Consider the following 15,297-nt stretch of genomic DNA (forward strand, 5'->3'; position numbering starts at 1 on the left):
GAGCACAAAACAGACCGTCATCTAAGAACCATTTCATCTGGAATATTGTATTAGGAGAATTTTAAAAATTCTTGAGAAATTATAATAATAAAATATAAAAACTGTGATTTAGAACTTTTGCAGTCATTCCGTAATAAAAATTTAATAATCAGATCTAGGAACCATACTTTTCAACACCAACAAAGAGAAGATAAATTTGTTTTGTTAGAAGCAAAAAGTACCTATCATGATCGAGCGGAGAAAGAACATTTAACTTGTACTCATCTAGAATCTATGTGTTTCTATAACTTAACTGGTATTTACGTTATTCTACAATTTTTAATGTACACAAATAGATATTTAAATTTGTATAAAGTTGAACCAATAGACACACATTTTACATGACATAATAACCCTACATAGCATAATACAAACCAGTTCGAGTGTATTACACACAAATTGTTACGTAGTACGTGTGTATCTATTTGTTCAATTTTATACAAGTGTAAAGATATGTTTATGCACATCCAAAATTAAAGAGCATAGATATCAGCTAAAGTCAAATTAAATGACACGTACGTATTATGCCAAAAAACAGTAACGATAAGAAAAGACAAAATTGAAGGGGGCGAGGGGTGGGGGATGCATTTATTCAAAGCATCTTCACTTACAACTTTGCAAGTAAGCCTGCTACCTTACAACACAGGCTACAAACAAAAGGATGTCCATGTATAAACTTCAAATGGAAAACTATAGATTCAAGAATGGCATAACTGATTCTGAAATAAGAATTATGCACCTAGATGAAAAGGGAATCGCATCGTCCATGTAACTTGAAGCCTTCATATCTGGCATGAAGCTATGCTGAAGTCTCCACTACTTTTTCTCATTAATCTTCTTCTTGAGTGACCCACTTAGTGCTGCTTTTGTTTTCGTCCACTCTTTCATTGAAGCAGCACTCCTCATGAAAGAACAAGTTTCGTTGTAGTTAGTATCCCCTACAAGTGCTTGTTTTGATGCAGATGCGTGTTCCTTTTCGAGAGTTGGCGCACTGGCTTCATTCTTCATTTTTTCTTTCTGCTGATAGTTGTCCAACACTGGAAGCTCTTTACTGAAATGAACATTACTCTGCTTCTCTACTATGACAGCACTCCCACAGTAAGATCCAAGGGCATCGGCTTTGGTCCCTTCATGAGATGTAGAAACATCTTGGGAATCACTTTTATCTGTCCTGTTAGATTTTTGTTCTTTTCCAGTCTCTCCCATCACTGGCAACTCGGGTTTTGGAAGACTTGCACCAGGCAAAATTTGCGAAATGCTGAAAGAACTTCTGGCGCCATCACGAACCAATTCTGTCCAAGAAGATTTTTGTCGCCATGCAGCACCTCTGACATAAATATCTACAGGGCCCTCTATATTGTCAGTGGCAATTTTATCCAGCTCCTCGTGTTGATCTGATACTCTCTCTTCATATTCAACTGTATCCAGTTCTTCATGCTGATCTGATACTTTCTCATCGTTTGATACTTCATCTTCAGATTCAACTTTATCCAGCTCTTCATGCTGATCTGATACTTTCTCATCTTCAGATTCAACTTTATCTGGCTCTTCATGCTGATCTGATACTTCCTCATCATTTGATACTTCATCTTCAGATTCAACTTTATCCAGCTCTTCATGGTGATCTGTTACTTTCTCATCGTTTGTTACTTCCTCTTTTTCGTCAGAGGACTCACTAACACCATCAGAGCCAGACTGCATCTCTTTACCAGGAATAGCACTCGGCAAAATATCCAATACACTGAATGTAGCACCACTACTCGCACTAACAAGATCTTTCCATGGAGACTTCTTTGGGAATTTGGCACTTCTATTTGATAGTTGGCTAACTCGTTTGACTTCTGTAGGACACACATCTGTTCTATCACAAATAAGAGTGTCCAAGGTCTGCTTTGCTTCAGGTTTAGACAGCAAAGAATGTGCCTCACTATCTTCATCCTCTGAAGGTGCTTTTCGCTTTCTGTTTGAGGGCATCTTCCTTCCTTGCTTTTGTTTATCTGTAGCATGTCGTGATTCCTTGGATAGCGAATTATGTGCGCATGACACACACCAAAAGGAACAAGAAAACTAAGATGTTAATACCTTGTTTAAGAAGAGCAGGGAAAATCAAAATAGTACATAACAGAATATGAACCTGAATAGCAGCGATTGCTTCCAGGGTTGGATCTTTCAACATAGAGGTTCTATCATTTGCACCGGCCACTACATTGATTATAAGGTTATCATCATTGTCATCCATTTCTTGGTCAACAAAATCCTCATTAGCCTGACTAGCTGTCATTGCTTCCTGGATTGGATCTTTTACCGTAGTGGTTCTATCATTTGCACCAGCCACCACATTGAGAATGAGGTTATCATCATCTCCCATTTCTTGGTTGACTAGATTCTTGTCATCCTGCAAATGATCAACTGTACCATTTGAGCTTCGAACTTCCTTAGATAGTTTAAAATCCCTAGGAGCTTTCTCGGAGTAGTTCTCCCTCTCAAAAATTCTGTTCAACACTGAATTCATAATGTTCAGCTCTTTCTCATCCATTCCACCATCCTTTGAGCCATAATTACAAAGTGATTTTTGCTTGTCTGTATAAGTAGTACCAGAGTGCTCTTCACAATCACAAAAATGGATAGGTAAAGAAGGAACTTCCACACGCTGAAAACTGTATTTGTGCTTGCCAGTTCCTCTAAGAGACACTGATTTTATCTGCACAAAGAGATTCCAGAAGCATGATTCTTGACATAATAAAAACATAGGCCTTACTAAATGACATAGCATTCAAATGTAAACCATGCAGTCACCTTTCCCACCATACGTCATCCAAGAATAATTGTATCCATGGAAGTAAGTCATACCCAAGCAGAGGTAAAGAACGCTTTACCTTTCCTAGCTTTGGGAAGTAAATCCGAATCTGTGCATCATCCAGCTTGGAGCCTTTCTTCTGACTTTTCAGGGAGTCCGTCATTTCAGCTGCAGTAACGGGAAGATGGGTCGAAGTAGTGGCAACTGTAACATCCTCTTCCCACTCACGTTTCAAACGAAGAAAAAAATGCTCCTTTGCCTTCTCTATTCTAAGCCTCCCACCTTTCCACATGCATCCATTATACTGCAGATCAAATTGGATTAGCAACACTAAGCATCAAGGTAATACATTTGTGTGTAGTGTTTGTTATTGTTGTAATTATAGCCAACAGTAGGCACTAAAAAGAAGAGAGATTTATGTTTGGACAAAGAAATAGAGTCAATAAAGGTGAGTCAAGCAAAAGCAAATCATTTCTATTCAGCTTTAAATGTCTTAATGAAGCTGAACCTAACGGTTGTATCAGAATAGGTGGAATGATCTCTAAGCTTTTTTTCACTTAAACACACCATTTCTTGGATCATTTTACAATGTTGGCTGGACATAAAAGTAAATGGTACGTGATAGCTGTGGCACGCATATCTAGGGGGTATTAGCTAGTCATAAATAGTGAAAATGAGAAGTGTATGGTATGCCACAGATAAAAATTGAGCTGCAATGCAGCAGATGCAGAAATATTACATCCTTAAAGAAACAATTTTTCAACATTACAGACAGCTAAACACTATAAAATAGGAATATTTTTTCAAACAAAAACCTTAGTTTTGCCTTTCTCATTATCAAATTAAGTTAGCTTTTCAATAACTTTGTTTTAATAAATCAGGGTTTTTCCAATCATTGAGCCTACTTATATTCAAAAAAAAAAGTCTACCTATCTTCTAGAAACTGAAGTATGCAATAGACAACTCAAAATCTCCTTAATATCTTGCATATGTGAATTAGCTTCACTCCCCAAGTTCTTTTTCTTGTAATTTTTACTGTACTGAACCTAGGTATATAGCAACAGAAAACGAGAAGTTAATGAAAGTAAACAAGTCCTTCAATCATCGAGTACACTATTGACTTCCCGCACTAATCATGACAACATCCCTGATCTTTGGCACACTACATTTCCAAATGTTCACCATGGAGGATAGCTGCTGCAGTGAAGGATATTCAGTCTTCAGCAAGCGAGCCAAAAGTAATGATGTGACTGTCAAAGTACATAGTTTTGACTTCTTCTTAGACTACCATTGACCAGCTTTGTGAGGCCATCTCAGTCTACCAATTCAAACACTCCCATTCAATGTCAATGCCACCTTCTTTTTCTTCCCCAAAAGTCCTTTTGGCAACCCAACAGGCCAACACTTGCAAGCAAAGTCCGTTATTGAATCCAGGAGTCCACCGTGGAAGGGATCTCACTCATACAAAACAAAGACCTTTTTTTACAAGGAAAGAAAGAACCCGTGGTTCCCAGTGGACTGGTGGATCACACACTTGGAGCCGGGGACAAGGGCATGCCTTTTAATTATATTCTTAATCCCAAATGTGGACAGCTAAGTGTGCCAGTTCACTAAGAAGAAAAAATAAAAAGGATTGAACTAAAATAAAAAGGATCGAACTTCCTACTCATTATTCAGAGGTGAATCAAACACCAAAAGTCGTGGTATCTTATGATGTGCCTAATATTATTCTATCACCATACCAGGATGCTGGTAGTGTACTGAAACATCTCAAGTTGGTTCATCCAACCAACCCGCCTTTAAAGTCACGACCAATGTCAAACGAAAGTCAAGAAGAAATGTATAGCTTCAATTTCCAAAATGTCACTTTAAGAGTGGATTTTAGAAGGAAAAACTTTGTTCACTTCCTGCAAATTCATTAAGTTATCCTAATAATAGAGAGACACTTTGATAGAAAGTGATACTAATGATTACAAGGCCGAACAGATGACCACCACATAAAAACAACATACAGTAATCTCTTGCAGCACCAAAGGAACGGGTGTAAATGTAATGAACATCTAATGAGATACTGCACTCACTGATAAGAATTGCTGCTTGCTTCACAAAAGCTCTAATATGCCTAGGGCATTCTTTCACCCTAATTTCCATACATTACTAAATAAGTTAGGAGTCTTTTATCCAGGTTCTTAACCTCCTTCTTCACTAAGGTAGCGGCTACCATTTTATATGTTATTTATATTTTATTTTAGACTAATAATGCCACGCTATTTGCACCAATTCTTATATCTATGCAATGAAACAGACAATTTAGCATAGTACGCACGCAGAGTCAAAGTGAGGTACGGAGAAATTTCTACCGTGCTGAAAAGCTTGGGTAGGGATTTGTCGGAAGAAGGAAGCAAATCCAAGTAAGCAAAGCTGCGACCTTTGGTTCGAACGATGTCCATCGATTCCACTTTTCCAAGTTGTGGTGTTGAGAATGTCTTCTTCAAATCCTCAGCCGTCACACTTTCGCCTAAACCACCAACATATATCCTTACGGTTTTCTTCGTTGATGCAACGCCTCCTTCGCCCGTCAACATCTCTGCCGGTGCCGCCATGTCTAACTCAATCAAGCGGCCTGGTCCGAAACCTAATGCGCCTTGTTGAGGAAAAAGAAAGTGTAAATTACACTTTTGACACTAGAGTCTGTCGGGTCGGGTGTCCAATCATAAACGAGATAATGAAAAGAGAAAATTTTGGGTTAAGCCTTCACGTGGATTCATGTTTTCTTTGGAAATTATATATAATAGTATTATATTTAAAATATTCAAATATAAATGTGTGAATCTATAATCAAAATATCATATAATGTGATGATGATTGGATGCTTATTTTTAAGTGAGGTTAGAAATTTGAATTTTTTATCTATCTTGTTCTATTTTTCTTTCTAAAATTTGAAGTTCTTCAATCTTTCAAAATTTTCAAGTTTGTCACATTGAAAATTCCTAAAAATTTTAATAGTGTAATCTTTTTATATAATTAAACCAAGTATGTATATTAAAACTAGTAGTATTGGATGAAATAACATACAATTAAAATTAATGGGTTCAATATATATATATATATATATATATATATATATATATATATATATATATATAAATTACTATTTGGGTATATAAGAATTAATTTTGGAGCTATAATTTTAAAAATTTAATGTTATTCAGTAATAAGAACCTAAATGTCAAACCGTTCAAATTTATATTTTGAATTTACTTTTTTGTAATAATACATCCATCATCTCGAATTCCTAAATACGCCTTGTTGAAAATGACTTTTTCTTACTAACATTTTTTTAAGAAATAACTAGTCAAGTCTATGTTTTAAATTAAAAAGTAAAGTGTACTGCTTTATGTGTTAGCTAAAAAGTGTTTTTATAGTTAGATCTCATTTATCTCTCTCACATTGGAAAATGGCATAGATTTCCTTCTGAACTTGTTTTAAAAAATCAATTACACGTTTAAACTTTACAAACGACCTATTACACACTTCATATATCAAAAAGTGAATTTATTACCTCCCTAAAATATCAACATCAGTCTTGTGGTAGGCAGTATTTTGCACGCGTCAGAAGTCAATTTTTTTTTAATTTTTTTTCTTTCATAATTTTCCCTTTTATTAATCATATTTTTTACATTAACTAACCCTAATTAATCTAAAATCCCTAAATAATTGTGATCTTCTCCTTCATTGAAATGTTTCCGCCCCCATTTTAATATTTGCCCAGAATACATTAACAACACTAACTTAAACACCATCTTTATTTTTTTGCGAACAATTTGTGATTTTTTTCTTCTTTGAAGTTAGAATTTTTTGTATGCAGAAAATAGTGAATTTTTCAACGGCAGTAGTCATCTTCTCCGATGCTTTCAATGGTTATAAATAAAATAAATTATGATTTTTATACAAAAATTTCATGTGATTTTCGATAATAGTCATCATTGTTCCAATGATTTTCTCTTTCAAAATTTAAAAGGAGAGTATCGCTTCTCGGAGACAAAGTGAAGAAGACGAGGTGCTGATGAAGAAGATGAAGTTCTAAAAAGGAAAGAAGTTTAAAAGAGAAGTGGGATCCACAAATAAATAAATAAAAATAAGAAGGAAATCTAAAATAATTATTTGTCTTATAAACAATGACATATTTTAAAAAATAAAGGATATTTTAGTTGTATAATGGCCAATAAAATAGTGATACGTGTGTAATTTTGATTTTTTAAATAAAAAAATTTTTCTCACGCATCTTTATAAATCAAAAAAATTCTTCTCACGCATCTTTAGGAAGGAGAATACACTTTCTTTGTCATATCACGTTTCAGGGAGGTAATAAATTCACTTTTTGATATGTGAAGTATGTAATAGATTGTCCGTAAAGTTTAAGCTAACTAACTTTTCGAAATAAGTTCAAGATGAATTTATATCTTTTTCCCTCTCACATTTTCTCTCATATATACATGTCATTGACATATGTTAATGAGATAGCATGTATTAACTGCCTCACTCAAATAATCCTTTAGAAGACCACTAACAATTAACATGATTTTAGCCATGTTTTTTAAGATTTCATTTTTTTTCTTTTCACAAACTCACTTTATTGAGTTTTAGGATCAGAAAAATTGTGATCTATTTTATATTCAATGCAGTATTCGTAAGATTTAATATTTTTAAATTTAGTGCCATGATCAGACTTAATATTAATAGTTCAATTTTAAATTTCTTTTGATGAACCAATTTTATAAAAATGACAAACACATCAAAGATTTCATTTTTAGAATTGAGAAATAATGTCCATGTGAACTTGGAGTAATCATCAATAATGACAAACACATATCTTTAACCTCCTCTGCTTTGTATTTGCATGGATCCACACAAGTCCATATGCATCCATTCTAAACATTTAAAGGTTACTAACTTTTTTTTGGCTTGAAAAATGACTTTAAATGCTTACCTTTTGCATAGGCATCGCATATCATGTCTTCACTAAACCTTGTCTTAGGCAAATCAAGAATCACGTCCTTAGACACAAATTTGTTCAGCGATGAGGGGGCCATATGTCCAAGTCTCTTATGCCACGGTAGGGTGTTATTAATAACAACATTGAGGCATTATTTTTTTGTGGGGACATAATTTCTACTTTATACAAATTATTCTATTGTGTACCTTTCAGTACCAAGTTTTCGGAGTTTAAGTTTGACACAAGACACTCAATAACAGTAAAAAGACATATTATTATTTTTTTGTCCCATTTTTTGAGACTGGCTTAACAAGTTGTGTCTCAATCTAAGGATATAGTACACATTTTTTATAGCATGGGATTATGACTTTTCCACCTTGCTAATGCCAACCATTTTACCTATTTTTTCATTTTCAAGGGCCATACTATAACATGCATTATTCAGATACTAAGACATTTTTTTCTCTCACTATCTCCTACAAAAACAGTTATGGATTAATTTTGAATATACAAATAAGCTTGGATCCTTTCTTTCAAATAAAAAGATGAATGAGATTTTTTCTAGCCAACAACAAAGTGCTTTGATTTTATAAATCTTGCTCTACATTGTTCCTTACTTATTCTTATAAACAAAGTTAACATTGTTCTATATAGCATAAGTTTGTGCTTGACTTTGACTCCTTTGATAATCAGACTTTCCACGATGAGTGGAGAAACTTAAATTTGTGTATGTAAAATAATCAGTATGGAGGTTTTCCTTTTTAAAGTCTATGTCATGTATATTGTAGTACTAGTTTTCATGAATTTGAATGAGCATTTTAGAGAATTTGTTCCATCTAAAATTATGTTCTAGATCAAGCTTGACTTTGTTCACATTTTCTTGGTGAAACCTCACAATTAGGTTTTTAAGTCCTTTAAGATTAGTTGAAGTTTGTTAACACAATTTTTTTCTTTGAGTGAAGAGTCAAAATTCTTAGTCTGTTCCTATAAACCCTAAATGGTATCTATAACAAGACCATTTAAATCTTCTAAATTACTACAGTTAAGTCTCAAAAAATAACATATTCATTCATTAGTTGATTCTTCTCAAAACATTGCTATGCATCGATCAAGACGAAAGACAGATTTTAGCTTTTTCTCGGAGTAAGTGTCTATTTTAGATTTAATTTTGAGAAAGCCTACTATAGGTTATTTTTTATCTTCCTCTTTATCTGAGTTTGAGATAGTCACACTGTTAGGATGTTTAGACTACTTCTCTTCATCTTCCTCGTAGGATTTAGAAATTGCCACAAGGTAGAGAGTGTCTTCATCATCCGACTCATCACTTCATGTGTTTTCCACACCAGATCGAGCCTTTTTCATTGTTATGCCTGTTTTTTGAGTGGTTATCCTTCTGTTTGAATGAACTATTTAATCTTTTCTCATCTTGTCACACCCCAAGCTAGACCTTAGGAGTGACACGACAATAGAAACTCCAAAGGACCCCAACCAAGCCTCTTTGTATACATTGCATTCATAAGGTCAAGTAAAATATAATGAAATCAAGGGAAAGAACAGTCTCAATCATAGAAGTCTAGGAATGAAAATAAAAACTCAAGTCATATGTCCAAGAATGGACTACATCAACTCTATGTCTAAACATGCCTCCACATATTAGATGGGGGCTTAGGATAAGCTCCTAACTCACCCTAACATAAATGGAGTCAAAAGTATCAACATGAAGAAAAGTCTCGTCCTCGATGAATGAGGACTCACCAAAGTACTCTAGAAGTAGTAGCAAGCTCTAGACATGAATAGATGTGTAGTATGATCGTTCGTCCCTACATTATGATACAATATAGGCAAAAGTATGCATTAGTACATAGAAAGTACTAAGTAAGTGAGATATGCATGAACAATGAAATAAAGCATAAATAATATGAACATAGGATGCATGACCAATGTAATTGAAAGCATGAATAGGGCTTTGAAAAGCATTTGAAATCATATTAGAAAATTGTGGTCAATGTATCATAAACCTCATAGTAAAACTTATTTCATTTCATATAGCTTGTGTGAGATAAGACCTTTAACCTTATGAGAGATCGTGGACATGTGAGAGATATTAGTAGTCAACAACAACAGCATACTCAGTGAAATTCCACAAGTGGGGTTTGGGGAGGATATGATGTACGCAGACCTTACCACTATCTGATTGATATAGAGAGTTTGTTTTCGAAAGACCCTAGGCTCAAAAGTCACAGTCCCAAGTAAATGAGAAAAACAATATATAGCATAATGGCATAAAAAACCAAAAAGTGGTATAAATTTTACATGACAAGAACAATAACAAGAACAATAATGATAGCAAAGAAATGTGATAATTTGATAATCAAAGGCAATAACAATACAGCTATAAAGACACGCCTAGACCTACGACCACCCTAAACTGGCACACGGCAAAATATCATTCTATCCCTACTAGACTTCTACCCTAATCCAAGACTTTCACTCCTTTCTATCTAAGTTCATGTTGTTATATCCTAGAAGGGTACCCTAGGCATGGACGGCACTCAAAGACTTGATAGTCCCCAAGCGAACCACTTAGTCTGTCCATACAATCATTCAATCAATTATCTATCAGCGGAAGACTTAACTCATCAAGATGATCAAATAGATACTTATAGAATAAGGTCAAAGGCCAACAATCTATCTAATCCAATCAACAAGACTAGTACGAATGAAACTAGCCAAAAGACAATCTCAAATCAACAAGTCAACAATCTAGTCTATGAAGCCTCTATCAATTGTCTGATTAGTGTCAATGACAGTTTATGGCTATCTCAAATCAAATAAAAGTAAAAGTCTAAACTCTAAAGCTAGATGATAAAAGAATGGTATACTCCGAAAGCAAGGAGGACTCACTAATTAGATAAAATATGAACGGATCCTTAATGGTGCACCTGTTGATGATCTCTAAAACCTGTCTCTACATCATTAAATGATGCAGGTCCAAATAGACGTCAGTACGTGGAATGTACGAGTATGTAATATGGCAGAATGAAATATGAATAAGGTAGAATACTATCAACTCAGATAGCTCAAATCAAGAAGTAAGAAACTCGATCAAGATATCAAAAGTCTAAAGAAACAGTAAGGTTAAGACAGAAATCAAACATATCCAATCCAATCCAATCATATTAGAGTAATATCAAGACTTATATGAGAGTTTTCCGTATTCGACAACCATCACTTATTAGCCAGTGATAGTACAACAAGCCGACATTGTTACCACATTCGTCCATTACCTTGCTAGGGTGAAGGATAAATCTACTAATCTAGATCCAATAATCAATCAAGTCTAATCTTTTTAGGACGTTCAAATCAAGGGAAACATCCAATTTTAATAGTTCGATCCCCTCTATGTTTGGTGATGTAGTTATTGAGTTCGAGTGATTACTTACTTTTACCCAATTTGGTGCTTGATACTACTCTCAAGACTCAATGCTCATAAGACAATCAATCCCGATCAACCAATGAACAAATCTCATATGGACTTTTATCAGTTTATCGGCTCTATCCTTTAGGATAATCAATCTTCCAATCTTTCCCAAATTATTCATTTATGAGTTGTTGGTATAATCATTTATGACAACATTTAGTTGAGACCATTCAATTTAGTTTGATAATGAAGATGCAATGACTATCAAGTTTCATCAAGACTATCATCATGTTCACATCTCAAATCACAATTATACATTTAGCAGTTCAAGGTTCTAGACTCAATCCCTATTTAAGTTTCATCAAGACTATCAGCATGCTCACATCCCAAATCACAATCATGCATTCAGCAGTTCAAGGTTCTAGACTTAATCTCTATTCAAGTTTTATCAACACTATCATCATGCTCACATCCCAAATCATAATCATACATTCAACAGTTCAAGGCTCTAGACTTAATCCATATTCAAGTTTCATCAATACTATCATCATGCTCACATCCCAAATCACAATTATACAAATCCAATATTAGTCAAAATTCCATAAAGGTTTATGAAGTAAATAGTCAAAATCATTTGTTCAAGAAACAAGTTCATAGAAAATATCAATTGCACAATATTATGTAAAAATATGTAAAGTTTAAGGGAAATTTTGAAGAAACACAATCATGGAGACTTAATTCATTCGCAAATCAACCTATCACAATCACGGGGACTCAATTCATTCACAAATTGATCTATCACAATCATGGAATGCATAGAAGAATAAAGTCCATGCGTTAGTTTAACTGTACATACTTTAAAAACTCCACAAATCTTGATAAAAAATTTTAACTTGAAGAAGAACTATCAAGATAACCTTTCTTGAAATTCTTGGATTTGTTTTCTTGGAAACCCTATGGTTAGGATTTAAGATTTCTCTTAGAGATTCATGTATATATGAAGAAATTTGGGTTGGAAAGCTTGAAATCTATAAAGAAGAAATTACCTTGATGAAGAACCTTGGAAGAGAACCCTAACTTGATGTTTTTCTTGAAAATTCTTGAGTGTTAAAGTTTAGGAGTGAATGAGAGGGTTTATAATGAGGAAAAACTGATTTCTACATATTTAGGGACATTAAAATAACTCCCTAAAGGGTTATAGGACAAAAATATCCTTAAAAAAATAAAAGGGGCGTTGTTTGACTTAGGCAGTGGAGTCCGCGTCGCGGAGCCATCACGGACTTCTGCCAGGATAGAGCATCTCCAGTAAATTTCTCATAACTTTTTACTCCAAATGAGGTAAACTTGGTGGAGTAGGAAAGAGGGCACGTAGATCTTTAATTTGATAGGTCATAAGTCACCTAACTCTTAATATTCTGAGAGATATGGGTGTTTAAAGTTGACCCTTATAAGATCTTATATGAAAACTTAATCGGTAAAGGATCTTTGAACTCGACTTAGTACTAGAGGTTCCTTATGACCATAATTCACCTTTAATACACTTTAAATATGTAGGAATTGATCCTAACTCATATATACAATTAGATTTCATCGAGTTCGAGTCTATATGCATATGAAAAATGGTTTGAGTCTTCACAAAAATAATTAGGGTGTTACATTATCTCCCCCTTGAAATCATTCATCCTTGAATGAAGATCAACCAGAGCTGGACTCGAGGTGGATAACAATCGAGACTCAATCAAATCAACCAATCAACCAAATCAAGTAATCTAGACGATCAACTATTTAGACTCAAGAATAGACAAATCAGTTCAAGTCAAGAGTAGGGACATTTCCTTCAACATTCTCATTATTAGGCACAAATAGAACATCGAAACTTTATTAATTGAATCATTCAAACATCTAGATCATCAACCGTCGAACTCAAGAAAAAAGACATTAACTCGAATCAAGAATAGGACATTACTTTCAACATCATTGTTGATGGCACAAATAAAAGTGGATATCTGGTCTTCATGTCATCCTGATAGGATAGACTATCCTTGATTTCAGCACTTTCAATGAGAACTACTAACAAAGGATCTCCCAAGCACTTCTTCGATCATTGGGACATGAAACACCAAACGAATAGCGGCTAACTCAGAAGGTAACTCCAGTTCATTAGTGACATCTCCAATTCTCTTCACAATTTGGTTAGACCAATATATTGGTGCCCAAGCTTTCCCTTCTTTCCAAGCCTCATAACACTCTTCACGTACATCCAATCATTCACCTCAAACTTTAAGTCATTTCCCCCTCACCTCAATTTTCCACACTCTCTGGAATGGTTTTCACTTCCTCTATAACTTGGTGAACTAAGTCTGCTCCAACCCACTCAAAGATAAAGAGATCACTCACTATAAGAAATCATACCAAGGATGAGAGAAGATCTACAACCTCGAATTATCCCCTCAACATTCTTCTTACCAAGTTCAAGCCTAGCTCTAATTCCTAAGGTGCTAGTCCTAAGATTATCATACTTATACAAACCTATACCCTCGAATTCATACTCTATACCTCCATAGTGACCTTTTACTTATAGAATACTACTCATCCTCACCACTTCATATAAACACTCACAATCATCACCCAAAAGTCATCAATAGCCTACTACCATAACTTTCATAGTGACAACCATACACTCAAGCCTATCACTCTAATCACCTCAACCACATCTAAGAATTGTCAAACCTACTTTAATACTTTTGCCTCCATTATTGCATGAGCTCTTACCCAAAGACATACTAACATACTCTTACCTATCTATTGCACATCATGGGGTCTCATCTCGCTCCTTTTACACACCTCTAACCATCACTACACAAGTACAATACAACTATCATAATAAAAAAACATTCACTCTCACTCATCTAGTCTCACTCAACTCAGTATACTATCATCAACATCGCTATTAGGACTAGAAAGGAAGAATCACTGAAAATGTTTAGACCAAAAGGTCATAAGCACGATTCATTCAAGAAAGTCTGATCTAGGAACATCCATAACTAATATGATCTCTCTAGTATTTTAGGGTCTACCATAAGTTCATGGAATTGTACATATTATGAAGCTCAAGTCATGTCTCATAGAGCTGAAAACGTTTAGATTCGTGAGACAAAATCAGGATTAATGAACAAAATTATCAATTCTCATCCTCGAACTCAGCATGGATATACATCCACATGGGGGTGCATAGGTCTAGGCCATAGGCATGGTGCTCATACACACGGTATGAATAGAGTATCACCTTGACTAAAGTATTAGGATTATGCGAGATGGGAAAACAACAATGTATTATCCTGATCAATTCATCACTATCTAAAGCTCAAGACTTACTTTGGTTCATTACCTCATCATCTCCCCCTTAGCTCAAAGGTCACCTCCTTAAGTCTGCGAACCGATTTTTTTATAAGCTATAAGAACAATTCTCCACACGGTCGGGGTATCACTATCCATAAGAACACTTAAACTTTCTTGTTACACTATACTCAAAGATATGAAATCACTACTAGGAAGACTTTCTTCTAAGATACCACTCTTATCTTCCTTCTACCTTTATAGACATCTTTCTATACTTAATGATCTAAGTATCTATAACTCTTATGATCTAACCTCTTCTTTTAGTCTGCCAACACTCAACTTCTAGCTCCCATACATCTGACTGAAGAAAACTTTAATTATAACAGGAGACTCATCATCATCTATACATAACCTCCTTCGATCTAGCTCTTAAAGATGCTAAGAAATGCTTACATCAGCCCTCTCCACATTGACAACTCAGTTATACTATTTAAGTACCCATAGAAAGTCGTAAATTTAAAGCCTTATACTATTATTTACTATCCCGAATACATATCTTAGGCCTTTTATTACCTAATGAATTAGCCCCAATTCACTATTTCCTTTTAAAGGTCACATACACCATACTCGTAGCATCACACTTCTTGCATGTCAACATTTTAACCTTTCACATTCGCTATATCAAGCCTACTTGATCAAATATTA

The 15,297-nt window shown here is 34.5% G+C and overlaps 1 protein-coding gene across 1 annotated transcript; it reads right to left on the minus strand.

Moving 5' to 3' along the window:
• Positions 1 to 595: 595 nt before the first annotated feature.
• On the minus strand, positions 596 to 5,540 carry LOC129892515 (protein REPRESSOR OF SILENCING 3). Its single transcript, XM_055968093.1, has 4 exons — positions 5,197 to 5,540; positions 2,916 to 3,140; positions 2,174 to 2,740; positions 596 to 2,055 (listed from the first exon to the last, which is right to left on the minus strand). Exons 1-4 carry the CDS (start codon positions 5,437 to 5,439, stop codon positions 856 to 858), a joined length of 2,235 nt encoding a protein of 744 aa, XP_055824068.1. The 5' UTR covers positions 5,440 to 5,540; the 3' UTR covers positions 596 to 855.
• Between the last annotated feature and the right edge of the window lie 9,757 nt (positions 5,541 to 15,297).

The sequence above is a fragment of the Solanum dulcamara genome, chromosome 6 (genome assembly GCF_947179165.1).
Source record: "Solanum dulcamara chromosome 6, daSolDulc1.2, whole genome shotgun sequence".
Lineage (NCBI taxonomy): Eukaryota > Viridiplantae > Streptophyta > Magnoliopsida > Solanales > Solanaceae > Solanum > Solanum dulcamara.